Genomic DNA, 22690 nt, shown 5'->3' with positions numbered 1-22690 from the left:
TATGAAAATGCACCAAAGTAAGTTTCTACACATTGATAATAATTATACATACATAACATAAATGTATGTATGTAGAGTACAAATATTAGATATCAGCTACATTGACTTCTTTAGTACATACTACGAAACAAATTTAATCATGTCTAACGTCAGTTACTCTAATCTGTCATTCATATTTGTTCAATGATAAATTAAACTTACTAGTACAAATGCTTTATTGATAGTATTAAGACATCTACTAATAAAATGCAGTAGTATCTGTGAAAAATTGCAACGCTAGTTAATTTTTAGTACAAATAAAGTAAGGTGACGTATCTTATACACGTGAAAAATACGATTTCTGACGGAACCAATCAATATAAATGATAACTGTAACTAATTCTATACAAGTTCCGTGTTATCGATGTTATTTTACTATATTATTAATAATAATTTAAACGAGCAATTATATTACCATTTTCATTATCAAATTATTATAGTCAATAATAAACAAGTGTCAATGACAAGTATTTCAATAACAATATCCTATGAAATAATATTATGTAGTGTATTGTAAAATATAATACAATTCATTAATATTTTATAATTTACATGAATAGCCATCACGTGTTGCTTGAAAACTTTATGTGAAATATTTTGAGAAATATACAATATTTTACCAATCAATATGTCATCACCAGAACAATTGGTTGTGCAATCAAAATTTATTTCAGGAGAGACTGTGATAACTGTATCCTTTTATTAAAAATAATATAATAATTTATTTTTTTTATGTTATTATTATATTTATATACATATTATTTCTTTCTAAAACCTTATTCATATGTAAAGACAACGGAAGCATCATTGATACAGGGTTGTGTTAAAACTGTAAGAATTATAGCACTTCTCGGCAAAGGAACAACTCAAGCATTAGCTATTTTAATTAGTTCTAGAACACCTCCTCAAGTTTATAGTGATCTTACTATAGAAAGATTATTGCCCATTGATCAAGATTTTAAATGCAATATAAGTACGTAATTTTCCTAAATTAATAATTTACTATAATTAGCTATGTATAATGTTGTAAACTTGAAATTAGAATTATAATCACTTTATTATTTACTCAATAAATCACATTTGTTAAAGAGACAGATGAAAAAAAGGAAGACAATCTAGATGTCTATCTTAATGTAACATCAAGAAAATTACACTTAGTATTTGAAATGAGACCTGGAGTAGGAACTAGTTCTTTAGTATCTGAAATATTTAGAGCTATAGAAGGTAAATATTTATTGCTAAATACAATAAATTTTATATTAAATGCTAATAGAAATTATTTTTAATAATTCTAGTATATCAAACAACAAATAATTCAACATCAGATTTTTCATGGATTCAAAAATTATCAGGAAGCACACGTAGCTTGAGTGCCAACGATGATGATGTACAAGATATTGCTGATCCTGTTAGTATGCAGATTTATACTAAAATAATTGTTTCCTTTATAATTAATTCAAATTCTAATATAAATAAATTTTGTAGCTGTTAGATTTGGAAAGTCCAGTTCTAGTTGTAACAAGGCGTAACATTGCTTCTGGCAAATCTCCAGTAGCTGCCAGAGAATCAGCAGTACGGTACCAAATGGCATGCAAGGAAGATGACTATACATACAGTAAAACATTTCGGTTAGTTTTCTTTTGTTTATAAATTTGACTTGTTTTAACCTCTTTTGTGTAAGGAATCAATTTATTGTAGTATATTTATTGGTACATGGAATGTGAATGGTCAACCACCAAATGGTATTAAATTGAATGAATGGTTAAGTTATGACAAAACACCACCAGATGTATATGCAATAGGATTTCAAGAATTAGATTTAACTAAAGAAGCATTTCTTTTTAATGATACTCCAAGAGAAGAAGAATGGAGGTACTAAAGTTATAATAAAGTTATTATTGAAAAGTGTCAATTATTATTTCAACATTATTTTTATTATTATTATTTATATACTATTATTATTTTTATAGGCAAGTTGTAGCGAAATCTCTTCATCCAGATGGTGTATATGAACAAGTGGCCATTGTAAGATTAGTGGGTATGATGTTACTCATATATGCTTTACATAGTCATATACCATTTATAAGAGATGTATCAGTTGATACAGTAGGCACTGGTATCATGGGTAAAATGGTAATATTTATTATTCTTTTAATAAAACCTAAAACTTTTGAACACTAGTATATGAAACTATTATAGTGTATCTAATCTTAATAGGGTAATAAAGGAGGAGTAGCAGTAAGTTGTTCTATTCACAACACATCTATCTGTTTTGTTAATGCTCACTTAGCAGCACATTGTGAAGAGTATGAAAGGCGAAATCAAGATTATGCAGATATATGTGCACGGTTATCTTTTTCAAAATATGTCCCACCTAAGAGTTTTAAGGATCACGAGTAAGTATTCAATTAAAATCATTTTGCAAAATATATTTCAGTAAAGATATACTTAAAAAAAAAAACAAAATTTTAAACATAGCCAAATCTACTGGTTGGGAGATTTAAATTACCGTATAACAGAGATGGACGTTGCAATCGCTAAACAGCATATAGAAACGGCAAACTATGCTCCTGTTTTGGCTCTAGATCAACTTTGTCAACAACGACGATTAGGCCGTGTCTTACAAGGATTTCAGGAAGCAGAAATTACATTTAAACCAACATACAAATACGATCCAGGCACTGATAATTGGGATTCAAGGTCAATTGAATTATTATTACATTCATATTTATATATTTTGTTGTTACAAATGTATAAATTATACAGTGAGAAGGGCAGAGCACCAGCATGGTGTGATCGTGTACTTTGGAAAGGAGAGGCAATTACATCAGTTGACTATAGAAGTCATCTTGAACTAAAAATCTCTGATCACAAACCAGTTAGTGCTAGTTTTGATTCTCAGGTAAGTACGAATATTTAAACTCAGTAGTGTAATAATCATTCATTAATGGGTTTCATGTTTTGTAACTACTTTCAGATCAGAATTATAGATATGACTAAGTATCGTAAAATTCATGAAGAAGTTATGAAAAAACTTGATAAATTGGAAAATGAATTCTTACCACAAGTAATGGTTGACACTACAGAAATCATATTCGATACTTTGAAATTTCTTGAACCTAGTAGCAAAGAACTTATTATTGCTAATACTGGCCAGGTAAAAAATTCGAAAAAAAAAACTATAATATATCTTACACAGATAATAATTTTATTGTTTTTGTAGGTACCAGTTCAATTTGAATTTATAAAAAAATTAGGCGACACTACTTATTGTAAAGATTGGTTGGATATAGAACCCTTTAAAGGTTTTATAAAACCAGGTATAATTCGTGTGCTTTCTCTTTTTCTTTTTCTAAAGATTATAGTATTATTGAAAAATTCAATATTTGTTGTACTTTAGGAGAAAAGTGCGATACTAGATTCGAAATATATGTTGACAAAAGGTCGGCTTGCAAATTAAATTCTGGAGAAGATAAATTGTATGATATTTTGATTTTACATCTTGAAGGAGGAAAGGATATATTCATAACCGTTACAGGTAGTGGCACTCAAATTTTATGTTACGTTTATGCAAAATAAAAAACAAATAATATGGATTTTTGCTCTCAGGTACTTATGAAAGAAGTTGTTTTGGATCTTCAATAGAAGCACTAGTACACATTTCGGTGCCAATCCGAGAAATTCCTATTGGCAGATTAATGGAACTTGTAAGCAAGTTATATTAAATATAAACAATAGAACAAGTATTTAGTACAATATACAAAAATGTCAATATTAGTCAATTTCTTCATATTATAGGAAAATAATAAAAATCTTTCCCAAGACCCACATGCTGTACCGAAAGAGATATGGTTTTTGGTTGACAAATTGTATCGACATGGTATAAAAACGGCAGGACTTTTTGAAACACCAGGACATCATAGTGAAATTATAGCTATAAGAGATTGGTTAGACAATTGGAGTCAAGATCCAATGCGTATCCTTTTCTAAATGTAAAATTTAAAAGACTATAAATTATTTTGATTCCTTAACTTTTATAAAGCTGGTAGCGTGCATTCTGTTGCAGAAGCATTGCTCCTGCTTTTAGAGTCAACAGCTGAACCATTAATTCCATATAATTTGCATAGTGTGTGTTTAACTGCAGCAATAAATTACTTACAATGCAAACAGGTACACATCGATTGTTTATAGAAAAATGATGTTATGTAGATAATAGTCAATCATTGTTATAATTATTTTATAGATTGTAATGCAGCTTCCAGAAATAAGGAGAACAGTTTTCCTTTACATATGTTATTTTTTAAAAGAACTACTTAATCATACTCAAGATAATGAATTGGATGCGAAAACTCTTGGTAAAACTTTCTTTATTATAATTATTCTTTATTATAATCAACAATTTCTAATCACTAATTTTGTAGCAACATTGTTTGGATCAATTTTCTTAAGAGACTCACCAAGAAGTAGAGACGATCGAAATCAGAGAAGTCGTACTGTTCAAGCAACAATGGATAGAAAAAAGGCAGCATTTGTTTATCATTTTTTGATGAACGATCAAAGTGATCAATACAGCCATTATTAGCTTTAAAAGAAGCAGAACGTTATGCCCGTTTTGTTTAGTTAGAAATAGTAATTTAATTAGCAACACATTAAGAAAATATTTTGCGACATTTAATACTTCTATGATAGTACTTAATAATGACGCGAACAAAATTTTTATTAAAATACATTATACGTAAATAACTTGCCAATTCAAAAACTTATTTTGAATAAATACATTGTATGCCGTGTGTGAAAGACTCATAATTAGGTAATAGGAAAAAGTATCCCAGTTACAATCTCATCTAGTCTTTATAATTATGTAATATGTAAATTTATTCATAATAAGAAATTAAGTTCTTTGACACATTCTAAATTAATAATATGTTAGCTTAATATTATTACTAAGTGTTTAGAATTGTAATAATAATTTTAAGTCTGCATAGAGATAATTTTAAGTTTAAACCTTGTACAACATTTATTATTGTAATGTTATGTACATGTGCAAGATTATTTAGAAAGAACTTGAGTATTATGAACACGTGTCAACTTTTGTATCAAAATTTTATTAAAAAATACATACAAAATGTGATGATTAATGTGACTTGTAATATTTTATTTTTAGCCACATAATTTAACAAATTGACATTTACTTGTAAACAAAAAAAAAAAAACATGAAAACAATTGGTAAATAAGACTTTAGTGGTGATTAATTTTTATGATTTCTTTAAATATTATCGATTTGAAAAAGAATGCAAAACAGTTGGCTTTAAGAACAACTGTTACGAAAAATCATAAAGCACATAATATGTATAGAAAAAATACTAAAATTCCAATATGCCAAGAATGAATGAAGAAGATAGTGAACAAATGGCAATTCTACAGTTATCTATGAAATAAAATATTAAATGAAAGATAATTTTATCATGAAATGTGCAAAACGTAGGTAAAGAGTTACGAGAAAGACAACAAAAATTGTCTTTAATGTTTATCTTTCCTGACAAATAAGTGCAAATATATTTACAAAACGAACTGAAACACACTATAGCATATTGAATGACAAATGATTAAAAAATTCTAAAAGTTAAAACCTTTTTGAGTTGGTTCAGTTGATTTAAACTCTAACTGACCCTCAGCTGTCGCAGGTGCTAATGTTGGTTCTTCAACTTCCTGTGAATAATAATAAGTTTATATAATACATTTACTCTACCTACATACTATGTGATGCTTACCCCATCTGAGAAGAAAGTATCAATCATTGCGACGGCTTTTTGATACACTTGTTCTACTTTGTGATGTTGCAAAGTTTCCAATTTATCCAAACCTCCAACTTCTTCTATCATAATAGCTACACGTTCAACTTCTCCCATTTTTCCTGCTGCATTCAAAATGTTAGTCAATCCATCAAGAACGACAATTATAGTTTTCCAATCCTTGGCTTCTAACAAATTACAAAATGGTATCAGCACTCCCATCTGAATTAGTTGAGCTAACTGCTGTACAGATCCACTTGAAGTTAAATTAGTCACAGCCCATGCTGCTTCTTTTTGACATTTAAAATCTCCCTATACAATCAAGTACAAAATTAATTATTTTTAGTATAAAATCATATTTACTGAAATGGACAATTTACTTACAGATTGTAGAACATGTATTAAGGGTGGCAACAATCCAGCATTTATAACATGTTGAATTTGGTCTATATTACCAGCAGTAATGTTACTAATAGTCCATGCTGCCTCTTTGACAATATTAATACGATGATGTTGCAATAATACTCCTAAATGTTGTACACCACCTGCTGATATTATTGCATCTGTTTGCATATCATTGCCTGTAACAATATTCCCAACTGCCCGAAGTGCTGGTGTTAGTACTGGTATTTCAGTTGAAGCAAGTAAATCCACAAGTTTTGGAATAACTCCACTTTCAACTACTGCTTGTATTTTATCATTGGAACCATCAGTAAGATATGAAAGAGCCCAACAAGCATCAGCTGTAATGTTAAATTATATCATTTTAAAAATTGATACATACTTCAAAAATGTTCCTTTCAATTAGAAAATCGGTATATTCTAAAAATGCAATAATAAATACAATTAACTCACCAAGTATGTCTTTATCAGTATTACTGAGCAAACGGTTTAACACTGGAAGAGCAGTTCGTACAACTTCAAATGGAGGTGGAGGATTTTTATTACGGCACAAATTTGACAATGTCCACACAATGTTACGAGTAAATGTCACCTATATCGACAATAAACTTTACTAAGTATATACCTATATTGAAATAAACATACATTATACATACAGAAGTATCAGGTTTGATTAATTCTAGTAAAAGCGGCATAGCATCATGTCCAAGAACAAAATCACGAGCCATTGGTCCATCTCCAGCAATATTTCCAAGTGCCCACACTGCTTGTTCAGCAACATTAGGTGATGCAGATTTAAGCAATGCAACTAATTTTGGTATAGCACCATGTTTAATAACAACATGAGTTTGCTCTTGTGTACCAGAAGCTACATTGGTCAGTGCCCATGCTGCTTCAAATTGCAGTGCAGCACTACAAACATTTTAAGAAAATAATAAATAATTTGTGAACTTAGATAGGAGTAGAATAAATTGTCTATGATGTATATACTTGTGATGACAATCCAAGAATTCAATGCAGTGTGGAACAATTCCACGTTGTATCATAGTATCTATGGGAGGATTCTTTTCTCTGCTTAACATTTTTCTGCATGCTTGTGTTGCCTGAAGTTGAATCGTTTCATCTGAAGATTTCATTCCAACAACAATTTCTTCTATAGATGTAGAAATGGGTGAAAGATTAGTTTCACCCGTAGGACTTTGGGGCTCCTTGACCACATTGAGATTTCTGCGTTTTAATAACTGTTCATCCTTCCTGGCTTTCCTTAATTCTACTGATATTTCACTCCTTCTTCTACGTGCCTCCTACAATAATAAATTATGTAATCGCATGTACTACTTCTTTTTGAAACAAATAGAGGATTAAAATAACAGAATTCTTAATAAGCTTTTGTATTTAAATTATTTTATTAAACATGTAATGTAATTAACTTACTTCATGTTTATAATTGAATTTGAAATTGGCCTTACGGTTATGGCTATCAACTTCTGGTGCAGGCATTTTTCAACAAATCAAGCAAAGTAAGTACGTTTTTCTGTAAAAATTCACATAATAATTAAACACTAAAGTACTGATATACTTTCATGAAAAGAATTTAGGAACTTCGAGAAAACTAACTAAATTATTTGATGTTATAAAAGATGTTAAAGGTTATTTTTATTTCATTATTACTTCACAGTATGTGAAACTTTAAGGACATATACCGTGATTACTAATTAATTAACTTATTGTCCATAGCAAGGCAATTGGACAAAATGAATTATATTAAGAATCTACGTAAATCTGAATAATCATATTTTGGATTATGTAAAATATATAATATATCATGTACTAAATCATACTAATATAATGCGCTTTTTCAAACCTTCGTTTTCTAACGGTTATTTGCAATTCTTTTTGTGCATCGTATGAGCTGCATCAAAAATGTGACTTAAAATAGCTATTTAAATTGTAAAAAATTGAAAATTTCACTCACCGTAAATATGTCAATAAATATTAAAAGAATACACAGAATAAAGTACGAAATTATTACACGTTTCACGAACTGATCGCGGCCCGCGCGTCAAATGTATAATGGCTGGTTATAAAATTTCTTTGTACTTAGAACCTGTTGCTGCTGATCAGAGGACGAAAAAGAAATTATTGTTTATCTACATCCAATTAGAACTTCCATCTTTGTATGACGAAATAACGCTTTAAATTTTGATTGGCGTTTGAAATTATGATATTACGTGATTGGTCACTTAAAATTCAACGTTCAATTTTTAAATCAAAATGCACTAGTCGAAATACTACTAATCATCTTTTAAACTCATCAAAATGAATAATATTAATATCATATACTTCAATTATGTTATAACTTTGCTAAAATTTGATAATTATTGTCTCAATATTTAAAATGAAAATAAAAATATTAATAAGAATACATAGAATAAACTACCGTTTTTTAACGGAAATTTGATATCTTATGAATATGTTGAATTTAATTTTGTATTCTTTATGTTTAGTAAAATTTAATATAAATATGTAACTATGTCTAATATGAAACAAATATTACAAAATTAGTAGTGTTTGCAAATGGCCATTTGTTTTTGGAAAAACCGACTTTGAAAATTTGTCGATTACACATACACTTTATAAACATAGTAACGCATATTTTTATACAGTACTATCCCAAATAGATCTCACATTTATATATAAATATCGACATTGTTGTTTTGTTATCTATAGTTCCTATTTTATCAATTTAAACTACTAGTCTTTATTAACTTGTTATTGTATTAAGATATACTAATCGATTATACATGGATATGCTCCTTGCTTAGGAGCCTGCAATAGTAATGCATCTGCTGCAAGTTGTTTGTATAGTGGACGATATCTAAATTGCCATTATCCTGTAAGATCTATTATTCAAAAAATACAACACTCGTTAAATTTGGCAATTTTTAATTGCTACACGTCCAGAAATTCTTGAAGATGTTGAAACAAACTCTAAAATTTCTTCTTCGAAAATGTGGTTAACTAATCCTCATACTAATCGAAGAACGTTTCTATATAGTAGAGTATTAAAAAAAAAAAACGATAATTAAGAAATTAAAATTTTTAATTTGTATAATATTCTTTAGTGACATTACAGAAATAAAAGTTAAATATCTTAGTTCTGTGCATAAATCTATTCTAAACAAATTTACGGTAGTCTAATATTCAGAATATTTGTAAAATACATGATAAATCTTTAATGAGACTTGCAACAGTAATTTTCACTCAAACTCACATATATTTCATGAATTAAAAAAATTGTTTTTTCCATTAACAAAAGCCTATTAAAAAATTTATTATACACTTTCAATGTAATTTTTTCTGAAATATCACATTCTTCTGTAGTATATTGTTAATAATGAATAATCCTGTATGTCTAAAAATCTGAAATTCAACTTCTTATATTAGTGCTAAAAGAATAATATGAAGGAAAAATTTATGTCAATACTTTTTTAAAAGTTGTAATGGACATTAATTAGCAAACAAATATTAACAAAAACTGTAATAAACTAAGTATATAACTAAAAACTATATTAATGTAAAAATATCTATAGTAAGAGGAAATTTATTTTACAGGAGATAAATAGCTTAATTTCATTTTAATGTACAAAATTACTCATACTGTACAATAATTATATATTACATATATATATATATATGCATATATGTATAAAATTATTGAAATATTATAAATTCTATATAAACTATATAACTTCATTTAGTTATGGTATTGTTATAAAATATTATAATATTAAATTTATATTCAAAGAACATTTTTATTGTATTGTCAATCAAGTATAGATATATATTTATGTATATTTATATTTGTGTTTCATTAAAATAAATGCATACTACAGTTTATTTATATCTATTCTGTTAGTGTTACGTTTCACATCTTTAAGTCAGTATTTCATAGCTCAGTCCACAGCTTGTGCAATATAAACTATGAGATTTGAACATATTTATTAAGTAAAGTATTTCACTGTATCCTTTGAAAGTAATTTCATGTGATACATGATTCCACAGTTTTTTTAACAGCATCACGTGCATAAGGTATATAAGATAAGGAATACCATGTCATTGCCAATGATTGAATAATTATAAACAAAAGAGCCAATCCAGGATTTTTTAGCTAAAAATATGTATATTCATTGAATGTCACTGTTATTATAATAGTTCACACCATAACTTTTTACTTCTCTATACTTACATGTAAAGCTGCAAATAGTGTCATTGCGATTGTAACAAATACTAAAATAGTTGCAATCACTCTTGTTGCCGCAAACATCTTCTTTATTTGATTGAATGGACCCATTAAAAAGCATGTGCTACAAATGAAACAAAAAATATTTGACTTTTAAAATAATTATAAACCTTACACAAGACTTGTTTATAAAAGACCACTTTATACTAAAAATATTGAAATAAAACTAAAAGGGTTATTGGGAAAATAATCACACACAAATCTATGTTGAAATCATTTTTATGGCACAAACTTTATTACAATTTTTTGGATAAATTTAATTATTAACTATGAAAAATGTATATATCTTGTAAATAGAACAGAGCATTAAAATAAGTAATCGTAGTTTCAGAAGAAAAGATATTTTTGTATAAGTATTTAGGTGAATAATGAGATATTTGAAAGTAAATATATTATATTACCTTGCTAGTGAGATGATATTCCCTAATGTATAGAACACAGCAAATACTGTAAGTCCCTTATTTAAGAATAAGGCAAACGATCCAAGAAAGGAGCACAGAATACCAACAATAAAACAGATAGCAAAACCTTTTATCCGAGTGGACCAACTTAGTGTATTATGATCCATAACCTACAAATAAAATGTTTTACAATTTAATTTAAAATGAAATTAAGGAATTATCATTACTGGTATTAGTTATTATTGAAAAATATATAAATTTTATACTGTTTTTAAGTGTACATCCTTACCATAAAATCCACATCAACCTTCCATTACCAATCGTGAGCATTTAAAATAAGAATTTTTTACAACATGAAATTATATATATGCAATAAAACTAATGTTATTAAAAATTAAATATTCATATTTAACTAATATTAATTACCTGAGTAATAATATCGCTTTCCTCGTCACAGTGATCGTTGCCACTTAGGGCTCTCCTTAATTTATCCATTCTCTACTTTAAATTAACTAGAATTTTCTGAAAATAATACTTTATCTGTAATACTATTGTAAATTAACACAATAGTATTCCTTCAAATTATAAACGGTCCGCCTCCCATAAATAGGTGACTCATTTCACTGCTTAGTTTTGATATGACAGTAATTATAAATTAACTGATATTAATACTGAAAGTCAACAAATAGAATGTTACGTATTACAATCACTATAAAGCTAAAAGTTTTCTCGTATATAAATGAAGCGATAATATAGTACGCTGTAGGAAACAGCTGTTTCTTTATGAGATTCTGCAATATGGTCCGCTCTATATTAAGAAGTAAATCCTGATTCTTCCGAATATAAATGCGTAAAAGTATTCAGAATGTCTCTAGAGGACATTCAGTGATACAAATTACGAAATTCTTGAATTTTATAAAATCTAGACTTTCGTATCACAGAAACAGGTTAACAGTTGGTAGGGTAATGATAACACATATGTAAGTGTTTGATTAAATATATTGTATATTGTCTGAATTGTATAATAACAAAGTAAATCATTAACTAATTTAACATATATATAAATATTACATGCATACACACACACACACACACACACACACACACACACACACACACACACACACACACACATGCACACACACATGCACAATAATTTAATTTAACAGAAATAAATGCAGTAAAATTATTACTGTCTAAAATTCTTTAATATAAATGACTTTAACCTCATACTTATATTTAAAAGTTAAATATATAACTTTTGTTCGTACATAACACATAGATTAATGACAATTTTGTTTATTATATTATATTTAAACATTTTTTTAAATTTACATATATTTTACAGAATATTGTTATGTGCTACATTTACAATACATAATACAAAATATTTAAATGTAAGAAAACGCGGTTTATGAACATATCGATGAAATTTCATTAATATAATCTGCTGCTTCTTTCTCTCCAATATCTCTTAATACAGTTTCCATATCAGTAAGAGATAAAGATGCCTGTACCTAAAAAAATATTTACTTTGTAGTATATTTAATATTACATGCATCATATTTCAATATAAACCATATTTTAATAAAGAAATGTATAGCTTACGTCAATATAATTCAGAAGAAGTAGTGACGGACTTGATGAGCTCTGTTGAAGTGTTTTTGAAAAATATTGAAAGTTTAAATGTTTTGCAAGCTTTATCCATCCTTGTGTTTTATCTAAAAGAATGGATAACTTTTCTTTTTGCTCACTATTTAACCAATTTGTTTGTAAATCCTCATCTTCTACTTCTAATTTAGTGGAAACTGAACACATTTCATTTGCGACTTCCTCAGTTTGACTACTAAGAAGCTGTAAAATCTTTACAAAAGAGAAATTATTTTTTAATGTAAAAAGTTATATATATATATTGTATTTTATAGCTCAGTATATATATAATCCTGTAACAAATGAATATAAATAATATAACATAATTTACATCTGGTTTATTTGTAGCCAAGTCGAATGATGACTGTCCAGTTGATTCTACTGCATTTTCATTTACATTTTCATTTTCAGAATCAACTTCTACTTTTACATCAATGTGTGACCCTTTTCTTTTTTCCACCTATTAAATATGTCAAATAAAAGTATATTAAGCATCTGAAATTATTTAATAAAGAATTCTTGAAAAGAAGCACATACATTATTTGATTCGCGATTGTGATTCTGAATATGTGGATCTGCTCCATGTTGTATTAGTAATGCACACAGTTGTTTTGCTCTTATGCCAGAATATACAACTGCAGTGTGTAAAGCAGTATTTCCACTGAAATTTCTTTTATTCACACATATATTTGTCTGTAATAAGAAAATGTGTTCAATTTAAATAATTACTTTGTTATACAATTACATTGCTTTCATTGAATTCTTTATATAATTGAGTAAATAATTGCACTGATGCAAAAAATGATATTATACCTTTTTGAGTAAATATTCAACAATATCTTTGTGTCCACCTTCCACAGCTATATGTAATACCGTCCGACCATAAGACATGTCAGTATTATTTACATTAGCTCCAGCCTGAACAAGTGAGCATATTGCATCATATGATCCTGCTTCTGCTGCAAGATGTAATGGTGTCCATCCAGCGTCATTATAAGCTTCAATGTCGATTATTTTTTCTTCCAACAAAGCGTCAACACAAGCACCAGCTTGAGGGACTGAAATACATACATACATGTATAGATGATCGAAGTTTATTTCACTTCTAAATCATTCAACTCACTTTTTACAGCAGCATGTAATGGAGAGGATCCATGTTCATCTGATCGATTTGGATCAGCTCCAAGCATAAGTAATACTTTTGTAACTTCTGGTTGATTTTGTAAAACTGCATAATGCAATGGCGTCTAATAATTAAAATGTTACATCCGTTAAAGTAATTATATTATAATATTAAATATTCTAATTTATTTAAATTTTGATTTAAAACAAATATTGTTTAAAACACTTACTTTTCCAGAACTATTCTGCCCATTGACAAGCATTTTACACTCTTTATCAATGCTTGTTAACAGTAGAAGATATCTTACGTAGTTACGTTGACCATATCTGAGTGCTGCGTGTAATGGAGAGTCCCCATAGGTGGAACGATCTTTAAGTAGCTTTCGTACATGTTCTTCTCTACCTTTTCCATCCATGTACACACATTTTACAGCTTCAATAAGTATACGTTTAGGAAACATTGCGTCATCTTCACACTAGAATATAGAAAGAGTATTTCGTATTATTTACTGATTTAATAACATACTGTATTAAATAAATTTTGAGGAGAAGGAATACATACCTGCTTAGACATAGGACCATCAGAAGTCAGCATATTTTCTTCATCGTCGTCAAAAAAAGTTAAATACTCTGTAAGAATACCTAATTAAAAATATTTTAATTGTTCATAGAAGTCCGAAGATGATCCCACAGTAGAAAACCGAAACATAATTTAAAATATATGCTTATTTACGACTATACTTGGCTAGTTTATTTTACTTAATTTATATACCAGAACTTCTACAAATTTTTTAAAATAATTTTAATTTCTGTAAACAATGAATTTCATACTTACCATCAATGTCCATATTATTAAGAAAGTCTATGCACAATGGTGATGTACAGCCCTCTGACAATATCCTTTGTAATTCTTTAGAAACTTCTCGACTATCAGAACCTAAGTTTCCTGATAAATTCTTGATTTCAGCATCTTTAATATTTGATGTTATATGCTGTAATTCTGTACTTCCGGAGTATGACATTCTTGGGCGCTTCTTGCCTGTGAATATGATTTCAATTTTATTTTAAACAAGTTATAAATATTTTGAACAACTTACATATATAACTTACCTATGAGTCTATCACAAGGTTTATAAGTAAATTTTATTGGTTCAGAACAATCTGCATCAGATGGTCGCTCTAATTGTATAAAGACTTCTATTGGAGAAGTAATATTCAGATTTCTATATGGTGGAGTTCTACAAAAAAGAAAGTTATTATGCAATATTAATATTTAAAAGTACTTTATTTCCATTAAATGCTGAAGTACCGAAATACAATTGCATATTGATGATGTACGTCTAATTCTGAAAATCGTCCATATGCACTCCATATTTCACAATCATCATCATTTAGCTCAAAAAATTTGATTTTAATATTCTCTGCAGTAAAAAAGAAATGAATTAAAAAGTTATATTTTTATTTTCTAACAACTTTTGTTAAAAAAATATACTTACTTTTTCCTACTTTTTCTACAAGTATAAATACTTCTTCTCCTCCTTCAACACTGCTAGTATATTTGTCAATTCTGCATATTTTAAGTTCTCCTGTTAATGCACTCTCTAGTAAATTGTAGAAATTAATTTTTTCAATTATTAGCTTAATATAAAATATTTTTTCACACACACTCTATTATTTTACTTACTAAGATTATTAATAGTATGTGAGTAAACAGGTTCTGTTATTGGTCTCATAATATCATGTTCATCCAAAATAAATGCTCGAAAACATAATGCAACACTGTTTAAATTCACACATTTTTGAAAGTATTCAGCATCAGCTTTAATCTTTAAAATCAAGCATTTATTAAAACAAAATCTCAAAGTTATAAAAGTACGCTTTTAGGCTATTATATATATATAAACTATAATAATTAATACAATAAACACAAAATAATTGTCCAACTAAAAAAAAAATATTGGAAAACAATATACAAAAATAACATACTTGTGCTTCTTCCCGTACATTAAGGGTTGCATTTATGTTATCCCATTTCTTTGTTTCTAAAGCTTCCATACGCATCTTTCTTATAAGTTCATCCCTAACATGTTTCTTTGCAGTGTGTATAATTCCCATTCCATGAAATCTAGGTATTACATTATAAAAATAATAAAGAAAAAAATAAATGAATAATAAGTGGTATTGTTAAATCTAATGTAGTTAAATTTAACTCTATAAAACTAATAGACCAATGAAAAGTAACATACGTTGCAGTAAATCCAAGTGCTGGAGAAACCTTAATATGATGTGGGTCATCAGAATCAATGCCATCTTCTCTCCGCACTAATCTATGAGCATGAGGTATTCTCTGACCTTCATCAGATGTAACCAGTGTACAACGTATTATTGCATTGTCCATAAAATTATGTAACTAAATAATATATTGAAATTATTTATTAACTAGTCAAATAATTTTCATTAACCTGTTTAAAAATACTTTAAATATTTCAATATACATATTACAAAATGGAGATCGTAACAAGATATAAATGTATATATATACATGTGCATACTTGTACTGTTGGTGCGTGTTTCTTGCGACCATTATTACCATTTGAAGCTACCAAACTTCCATGTGTTCCTATCATTTCTGATTTATAACGAAATCTAAATTTTTCAGTTGGTTGCTCTACAATTGTTATATGTGGTTCTCCAATTACTGAAAAAGAGGAAATGGAAAATGATGTATTTTATATAAAACTATAATAAAAAAAAGTCATTCTTTTTTTTAAATTAATACCCTGAAATGATGATGAAGTTGACATAGGTGAAGCAACACTTGCTGTTCCTTGCGATCCATTAAACGGACTATATATACCTTGACTGTTCATTGTCTGTAAATCTTTAGATCAAAATATGTGTATAAAATATATACTTTTATTGAAAAGAAAAAAAATTAAATATACGTTATCCAAAAAAAAGAAAATGCTTTAATGAAACAGTTATTGTAGCTTTTTATATAAATATGGTTATAAAAGAAACAAATATTCTAAATTTGATTTGAATGTCCTTTCATACTAAATAAAATAAAAAGTAGAAGTTCAAGTATTAGTACACCAATAATTTAATAATACCAGTGGGATTGTCATGTATAGTAATATTGCTGTAGTATCTGACACTTCTTTTTAACAGTTTTACGTCATGAATGTATTACAAAATCATTTAACAAACACAAATTAAAATAAAATTGACAATTGTAAAATGTTAATATACAGAATAATCAAATGACACATTTTGATAGATGTTTTTGTTTAGTATATCTAATGAGAAACAAATGATATATACAAAAAACAATTGAAAATTACCATATCCGTCGGAAATGTAATCCTGGTTTTTGGATACATTTTGAAAACCCATAAAATTTTCATAAACTTCAGGCATTCTGCGTTTCTTAATAAGAAATTGTCACACAACTGAATGTTCGCTATTTCAGTTATAATGGAATTGATCAATAATAAATGTTTGCAAAATATTAAATACTACTAGATTGCTATATAGAAACTTTTTCAAATTAAACAACTATTACAGAACGGTAAGATGCTGAAGACGATCACGTACTTACCGAATACGAATACTAGCTTATGTTGACAGTGCGTCAGAATATAACCTTGACTGCAGTTGTAGGTTTTTCCCCGTAGAAACCGAGTATTGTTAACCAATCATTCTTCACTAATAAGTTTCCCGCAAAAAAGGATCGTAATAACAACAATAAAGGCCCTGATTATATATCTTCATAAAATTATATTACATTTTCTTAAACATTATTTTGATTTCGCATAACTTCGTTAATATTAAACAATAAATTCGTATTGTATTTTTATGATTGTATTGAAATTTCAAATAATTATATATTTAATCGTAATAACTCTCTTTTAATTTTATATATACAGTAATACCGGAAAATGTCGTTAGAGGTAGTTGAGTGCAAAATAATACTTCAATATGTGAAGAATGTAGAATGAATCACATTAAACAGAAATAGTGGGGGTTTACTTAAGATTATGTACATATATATAAGCTTTAGAAAGGCAAGTTACATGTGTACGACAGTGTTCTTTACACTTCATTGCAAGTATATCTTGTTCTCTAGAGTGATCCAAGTATTTAACGATGTCGCTTAAGAACGAAAAAATTGGTATAATTGGCAGGTAATGAGGTTTAATTAAATAGAATTAAAGATACTTCTAATTTGTTTTTACATACATTAATTTTTAAAAAATGAATAAATAATATAGTTTTTTACATACGTAAATGTGTTATATTCATACGTATAATCATATTATTTATAAAAATCATTCATAAGCAGTTACAATATAAATTTGAACTTATAAACATAATCAATTAATTTCGTAATATTAATGGAACTTGTGTTCAATATTTTTTATCTGTCATTTACGTAATGTTAAGTGCATAAACGTGTTTATCGGATACTTTTTTTATGAGATATATTAGAAACTTATATTTAAAAAATTATTTGCCTGATTTTTCCCGAAACAATAATCGAGTACTACATTGGATTAACAGAAAAATAACACATCTAATGTTAATTTTCAGTATTAATCACAGAAAATAAAACTTTAAAAATTACATTCATTTATAGATTAATTTTGAATTGAAATATATTTTCTAACACTTAGTATCCTGAGTTATCTTATCAATGATAAACTAACAAGGTTATAGTCGTCGGCAAATGAACAAATTAAACGATAAATTAAGAAGAGTTACATCAAGAGTTATATTTGTATTTATTCACACGGTGGTTATAAAATGTGTACAATATAAAATATAAAATATTGTTTAAAGGACTAAAGTTACAAGAACAAAAAAAGATAATAAAATATATGATAAAATAATATTAGCAATACAATTGATACTTTTATAAATTTACATTTTATAATATAATTGCAATTTAATGATTATTTTAGCGGCTTAATCGGCCGTAGTTGGGCAATGCTTTTTGCTGGTGTAGGATATCAAGTAATTATTTATGATATTGTAAATGAACAAATTACAAAAGCTCTCGAAGATATTCAGCAACAATTAAAACGCCTTGAAAATAGTGGCCTTTTACGAGGTACACTTACCGCCGATCAACAATTGAAATTAATCAAAGGTTTGCTTATATAGCGTATTTGCAATTATTATGTATCCGGATTGATTAGTGATGTAATTGTTAGATATTATTAATTGAATATTTAAATATTTCGGATAGGATCGTCTAATTTAGCTGATACTGTAAAAGGAGCTAAGCTTATTCAAGAATGCGTCCCTGAAAACCTGTCATTGAAACTGAAAGTTTACAATGAACTTGATAATGTAGTCGATAACAAAGTAATTTTGTCTTCATCAACGTCCACATTCCGTCCATCTTTGTTTAGCGAAAAATTAAAACATCGTGAACAAATAATTGTGTCACACCCGGTATGTTAGATTTGAACTACATACGTTAGAGTTCAATTAAAAAATAATAAACATTTATATTATAATAAACATAGGTAAATCCTCCATACTACGTACCACTTGTAGAAATTGTACCCGCACCATGGACGCGCGCTGAAATACCATTGCAAACGAAAGCCATTATGACCGAAATAGGCCAAAAGCCAGTTGTATTTAGTAGAGAAATTGATGGTTTTGCGCTCAATAGAATACAGTATGTAAACTTTTATTTATACCAAGTAACTTTGTAATAGGTAATTATATATTACCTATTGAAAAAAATTAATTTATAATAAATACATACAGATATGCAATCTTAAACGAAGCATGGAGATTAGTAGCTGATGGAATATTGAGCGCGAAAGATGTGGATGCAGTCATGAGCGAGGGTCTTGGAATGCGATACGCTTTTCTCGGTGCTTTTGAAGCTGCGCATTTGAATGCAGAAGGTAAAATAATTCACTATGCATTGAAAATATAAATATTTATTGATTAATTTTCTTTTGAGGAATGAAAAAGTATTGCGAGACATACAAAAATTCAATTTATGATGTAAGTATGACGTTTGGTCCAACTCCTAAATTTGAAGGTGAGATGGCCGAAAAGATTAGTAACGAACTCAATCAAATGTGTCCATTGGATAAACTTCAAGAAAGACGTGCGTGGAGAGATGAAGCTTTAACGAGATTGTCTTTGTTAAAGAAAGAATTGAATAAAGAAAAATAAATGACTAAATATTAAAATTATTCCATGTTAAAATGTATTTCATTAATTAAGTTGAAATAAAAATTACATTTCTATAATCAACTGAGATGAATTATTTACCAAAACTTACATTTAAAATTTTTAATGCAGTATTTCTTCGTTAAGAGCTGAATTTGACTTATACGTTGAGTGCTGAACGTTTTCCCTACCAGTTCTAATTTACTTCTACTCTGCGAAGGCAAAAGTAGGATAGAATAACATTGTATAAGTGTGCGGGTACCCAATATTACAGCTTCGTGTGAACTCGGGCGTGCAATCAAGTAGCTCGATTGCTTCGGGTACATTGATATGTTTCATGTAGACTAATACATTCAGGTTGATTCAGAAAAAGCAAAAGAAAGATTGACAGTAAAATAGAATCGAAATTCATGGCTATTTAATAACTTATGGTTAGGTATTTGTACAATTAACAGTTACACAAAATCCAAATCAAGATATAAATTTAATAATATAAATATGAAAGTATTTTCTAAACACAAAAAGAAAAAAACACATATTTTCAAATACAGCAGGAACTATTTTGTAGTCGTAAATTTAAAAAAAACAACAATTGTTAAATATTCTGTGAATTTAATTTGGTTCGGATTGAACTAACATGTCAACATCAATATGTTTCGAAAGAGTATTGAGATGCATACTCAATAATTAAGAATTATCGATTTCAAGAATAATTTGTTGTAAGTATGTTTACATGTATAGCATCACTCTAGATCGTTACAAGGTTATCAAGATCACGTAATCTCAATTGCAAGTAGCACGAAATAGATTACATATGAAAATACAAACCAAGAGATAAGGAATAGCAAACAGTTTGAAATATTGTGACTTTAATTCAGATTAAATTACTGTCAAAGAATATTGAACATTTTTTGTACAAAAATTTACGATGACAATAAAATATGCTACTGTACCTGAAAACATCTGTGTTTTTCTCTTTTTATATTTAAAGTTATCTTGTGCTTCATATTTATATGCAATTATCCTTAAGTTCTGATGTTTCGAGTATTTGCCCGAATTTCTCCTGCCCAAACTAACAATCCAAATACGGATACACTCTTAAATAATAACAATTTAAGATGTAAAACAAACGAGCATGCAAAGTAGAAGACATTGGGCATCGGAAAAACGAAACGAGCCAACGTAACAATACTTTATTCCTCTCGAACACCATTTCTCGTTTGCTTTCAATTCCTTTAACTTACTCTCGTTTTCGGCAAGAAGCGTGAAACAATTTCTCGGGAATTGTATTTCTCGTAAGTTATACACCTTATCTTAAAGAGGAAATACTGTATTTCATGACCTAATCGTAATTTTTTAATTTCAAATATTTTAAGGAAGATTGAAAGATAAATTCTTTAAATATAAAGTTTACTTTATTTATATAATACGAAAATTTAACGTTTTCCTCCAACACGTGGTGCTACCTTTTGTGTTACTTTGGCAGCTTTATGTTTAGGTGCAGCTTTTGCTTTGGGAGCAACAACAGCCTTCTTTGTTGCTTTTGCTGCTTTCTTCTGTTCCTTTGCAGCTCTAAAAACAATGTTATCAGAAAATTAAAGTGAATGTTTCATGTATGAAGTATAAAATATGCAATATTATTGAATTTGTATGAACCCGCAAAAGCCAGACAGTGTGAAAGTAAAATACAATTCTGGGTGAAGCAGTCCATTTAATTTAAGACATTCTGAAATCAAACATGATATGAAATATCATGTCAGAGGAACAGATGTCTAATATTAATGTCTAACATTTTTACTCATATGTAAATTATAATAATCAAAGTTACATTTTATACATATAAAAATTTTAGAAACAAATTGTGCTTACTTAATTGCTTGTTCTCTTTGCGCCCTACGAATTTCTGGTTTCATATTACGTTTTGCTAAGATATCTGTAAGAGATGCACCAACAATAGCACGCTGAAATTTCTGGGTACGTCTCGTCCTTTTTTTTGCTTGTTCTTCTTCTTGACCCTTCTTGTGCTTCCGTCTATAACATGAAATTGCTTTATGTATTTATCTCCTATTTTTAATAATTTATAATACAAATAATAATACCTGTACAGAACAGTCCATGTGACTTTTCTAGGGTTGCGTCTCATTAAATGTGCAGATTCGCATTTTGAATTCAAAAAAGTGAATGTCTAAAACATTGTAGAGGTTAAAATTGATACATGAATACAAATTAAACAGAAAGTGAATATTGTTTAATCATAAAATGTTTAAGGTAAAAAAAGTTTAATATTTCAACAATAAACATATGTAAATTATGTTATACCTACTTTTCCGTCTACTTTAACCATGGTTTTACCATGGCCAGGATATATTTTATACCCACTATACGCGCAAAGTCCGATCCTGAAAAGATTGATAATATAGTTATAAAAAATACTCTGATAATTTAATTATTTGTACGTATTGAAGAAATTTTGTATGATTGCAGTACTTTGGACGGATATTTATTTCGTTAAAAGCCTAAACTTACTTCATGTTGAATTGTCACGAAAAGACGGATTCGACAAAAATGGCCGATCCCTTCCACTTTCAATACGTTCAAATGTAAATTAAGTAGTACCAATATTCCAGAAATAAAACTTGAATAGTTTGATTTAAATATAACTATATAAAAATTGAATAATACAAATAAATAAATAACTGAGAAAACATATAAAACATAAATATGTATAACTTTAATCTAAAATTGAATTTGCATGACTTCTTTTGTAACACATAAATAA

General features: G+C 28.0%; 6 protein-coding genes and 1 non-coding gene across 14 annotated transcripts; 2 read left to right on the top strand and 5 right to left on the bottom strand.

The window, feature by feature from the left end:
* Positions 1–134: 134 nt before the first annotated feature.
* Positions 135–5170, top strand: Ocrl (Oculocerebrorenal syndrome of Lowe). Of its 3 annotated transcripts, none has more exons than XM_076307148.1 (19): positions 136–301; positions 600–730; positions 832–1012; positions 1129–1263; positions 1335–1447; positions 1525–1667; positions 1738–1911; positions 2010–2172; positions 2257–2435; positions 2518–2739; positions 2806–2941; positions 3017–3196; positions 3263–3359; positions 3440–3577; positions 3649–3746; positions 3838–4015; positions 4082–4209; positions 4283–4394; positions 4461–5170. In XM_076307148.1, the coding sequence occupies exons 2-19, from the start codon at positions 668–670 to the stop codon at positions 4619–4621; spliced, it is 2601 nt and encodes an 866-aa protein (XP_076163263.1). In that variant the 5' UTR covers positions 136–301; positions 600–667; the 3' UTR covers positions 4622–5170. The 3 variants fall into 3 exon arrangements, with proteins under 3 accessions (XP_076163264.1, XP_076163263.1, XP_076163262.1); XM_076307147.1 differs by having other exon boundaries at positions 136–306; XM_076307149.1 differs by having other exon boundaries at positions 135–730; positions 1135–1263.
* A 133-nt stretch (positions 5171–5303) lies between these two features.
* On the bottom strand, positions 5304–8378 carry Pen (karyopherin subunit alpha). Of its 2 annotated transcripts, none has more exons than XM_076306331.1 (8): positions 7852–7870; positions 7669–7768; positions 7225–7538; positions 6891–7146; positions 6688–6826; positions 6217–6575; positions 5812–6144; positions 5304–5749 (listed from the first exon to the last, which is right to left on the bottom strand). In XM_076306331.1, the coding sequence occupies exons 2-8, from the start codon at positions 7732–7734 to the stop codon at positions 5657–5659; spliced, it is 1560 nt and encodes a 519-aa protein (XP_076162446.1). In that variant the 5' UTR covers positions 7735–7768; positions 7852–7870; the 3' UTR covers positions 5304–5656. The 2 variants fall into 2 exon arrangements, with proteins under 2 accessions (XP_076162446.1, XP_076162445.1); XM_076306330.1 differs by lacking the exon at positions 7852–7870 and adding an exon at positions 8210–8378 and having other exon boundaries at positions 5305–5749.
* A 1551-nt stretch (positions 8379–9929) lies between these two features.
* LOC143144581 (vesicle transport protein SFT2B) lies at positions 9930–11894 on the bottom strand. 2 transcript variants are annotated; one of them, XM_076307151.1, is made up of 4 exons: positions 11228–11343; positions 10939–11108; positions 10484–10601; positions 9930–10405 (listed from the first exon to the last, which is right to left on the bottom strand). In XM_076307151.1, exons 1-4 carry the CDS (start codon positions 11228–11230, stop codon positions 10277–10279), a joined length of 420 nt encoding a protein of 139 aa, XP_076163266.1. In that variant the 5' UTR covers positions 11231–11343; the 3' UTR covers positions 9930–10276. The 2 variants fall into 2 exon arrangements, with proteins under 2 accessions (XP_076163266.1, XP_076163265.1); XM_076307150.1 differs by lacking the exon at positions 11228–11343 and adding an exon at positions 11365–11894 and having other exon boundaries at positions 9938–10405.
* Positions 11895–12221: 327 nt separating this feature from the next.
* On the bottom strand, positions 12222–17528 carry Rel (nuclear factor NF-kappa-B family member relish). 4 transcript variants are annotated; one of them, XM_076306137.1, is made up of 18 exons: positions 17312–17528; positions 16490–16591; positions 16263–16408; positions 15957–16120; positions 15697–15835; positions 15395–15536; positions 15207–15311; positions 15020–15131; positions 14821–14948; positions 14546–14749; positions 14273–14352; positions 13941–14186; positions 13712–13835; positions 13402–13646; positions 13126–13281; positions 12920–13048; positions 12547–12801; positions 12222–12455 (listed from the first exon to the last, which is right to left on the bottom strand). In XM_076306137.1, the coding sequence occupies exons 2-18, from the start codon at positions 16578–16580 to the stop codon at positions 12351–12353; spliced, it is 2571 nt and encodes an 856-aa protein (XP_076162252.1). In that variant the 5' UTR covers positions 16581–16591; positions 17312–17528; the 3' UTR covers positions 12222–12350. The 4 variants fall into 4 exon arrangements, with proteins under 4 accessions (XP_076162252.1, XP_076162251.1, XP_076162253.1 ...); XM_076306136.1 differs by lacking the exon at positions 17312–17528 and adding an exon at positions 17055–17305; XM_076306138.1 differs by lacking the exon at positions 17312–17528 and adding an exon at positions 16824–16863.
* Positions 17529–17739: 211 nt separating this feature from the next.
* On the top strand, positions 17740–19995 carry Had1 (beta Hydroxy acid dehydrogenase 1). The gene is made up of 6 exons (XM_076306141.1): positions 17740–17897; positions 18675–18862; positions 18962–19170; positions 19245–19402; positions 19495–19637; positions 19697–19995. Exons 1-6 carry the CDS (start codon positions 17860–17862, stop codon positions 19912–19914), a joined length of 954 nt encoding a protein of 317 aa, XP_076162256.1. The 5' UTR covers positions 17740–17859; the 3' UTR covers positions 19915–19995.
* A 1093-nt stretch (positions 19996–21088) lies between these two features.
* Rpl24 (ribosomal protein L24) lies at positions 21089–22499 on the bottom strand. The gene is made up of 5 exons (XM_076306142.1): positions 22438–22499; positions 22235–22310; positions 22011–22096; positions 21781–21942; positions 21089–21483 (listed from the first exon to the last, which is right to left on the bottom strand). The coding sequence occupies exons 1-5, from the start codon at positions 22440–22442 to the stop codon at positions 21348–21350; spliced, it is 465 nt and encodes a 154-aa protein (XP_076162257.1). The 5' UTR covers positions 22443–22499; the 3' UTR covers positions 21089–21347.
* LOC143145094 (small nucleolar RNA SNORA79) lies at positions 21556–21685 on the bottom strand. Its single transcript, XR_012991603.1, has one exon. It is a non-coding gene; the product is annotated as a small nucleolar RNA SNORA79 (small nucleolar RNA).
* Positions 22500–22690: the final 191 nt, after the last annotated feature.

Source organism: Ptiloglossa arizonensis, chromosome 3 (assembly GCF_051014685.1).
Source record: "Ptiloglossa arizonensis isolate GNS036 chromosome 3, iyPtiAriz1_principal, whole genome shotgun sequence".
Classification (NCBI taxonomy): domain Eukaryota; kingdom Metazoa; phylum Arthropoda; class Insecta; order Hymenoptera; family Colletidae; genus Ptiloglossa; species Ptiloglossa arizonensis.
The sequence above is the reverse complement of the archived record's forward strand: the minus strand, read 5'-3'. Positions and strand labels throughout refer to the sequence as shown.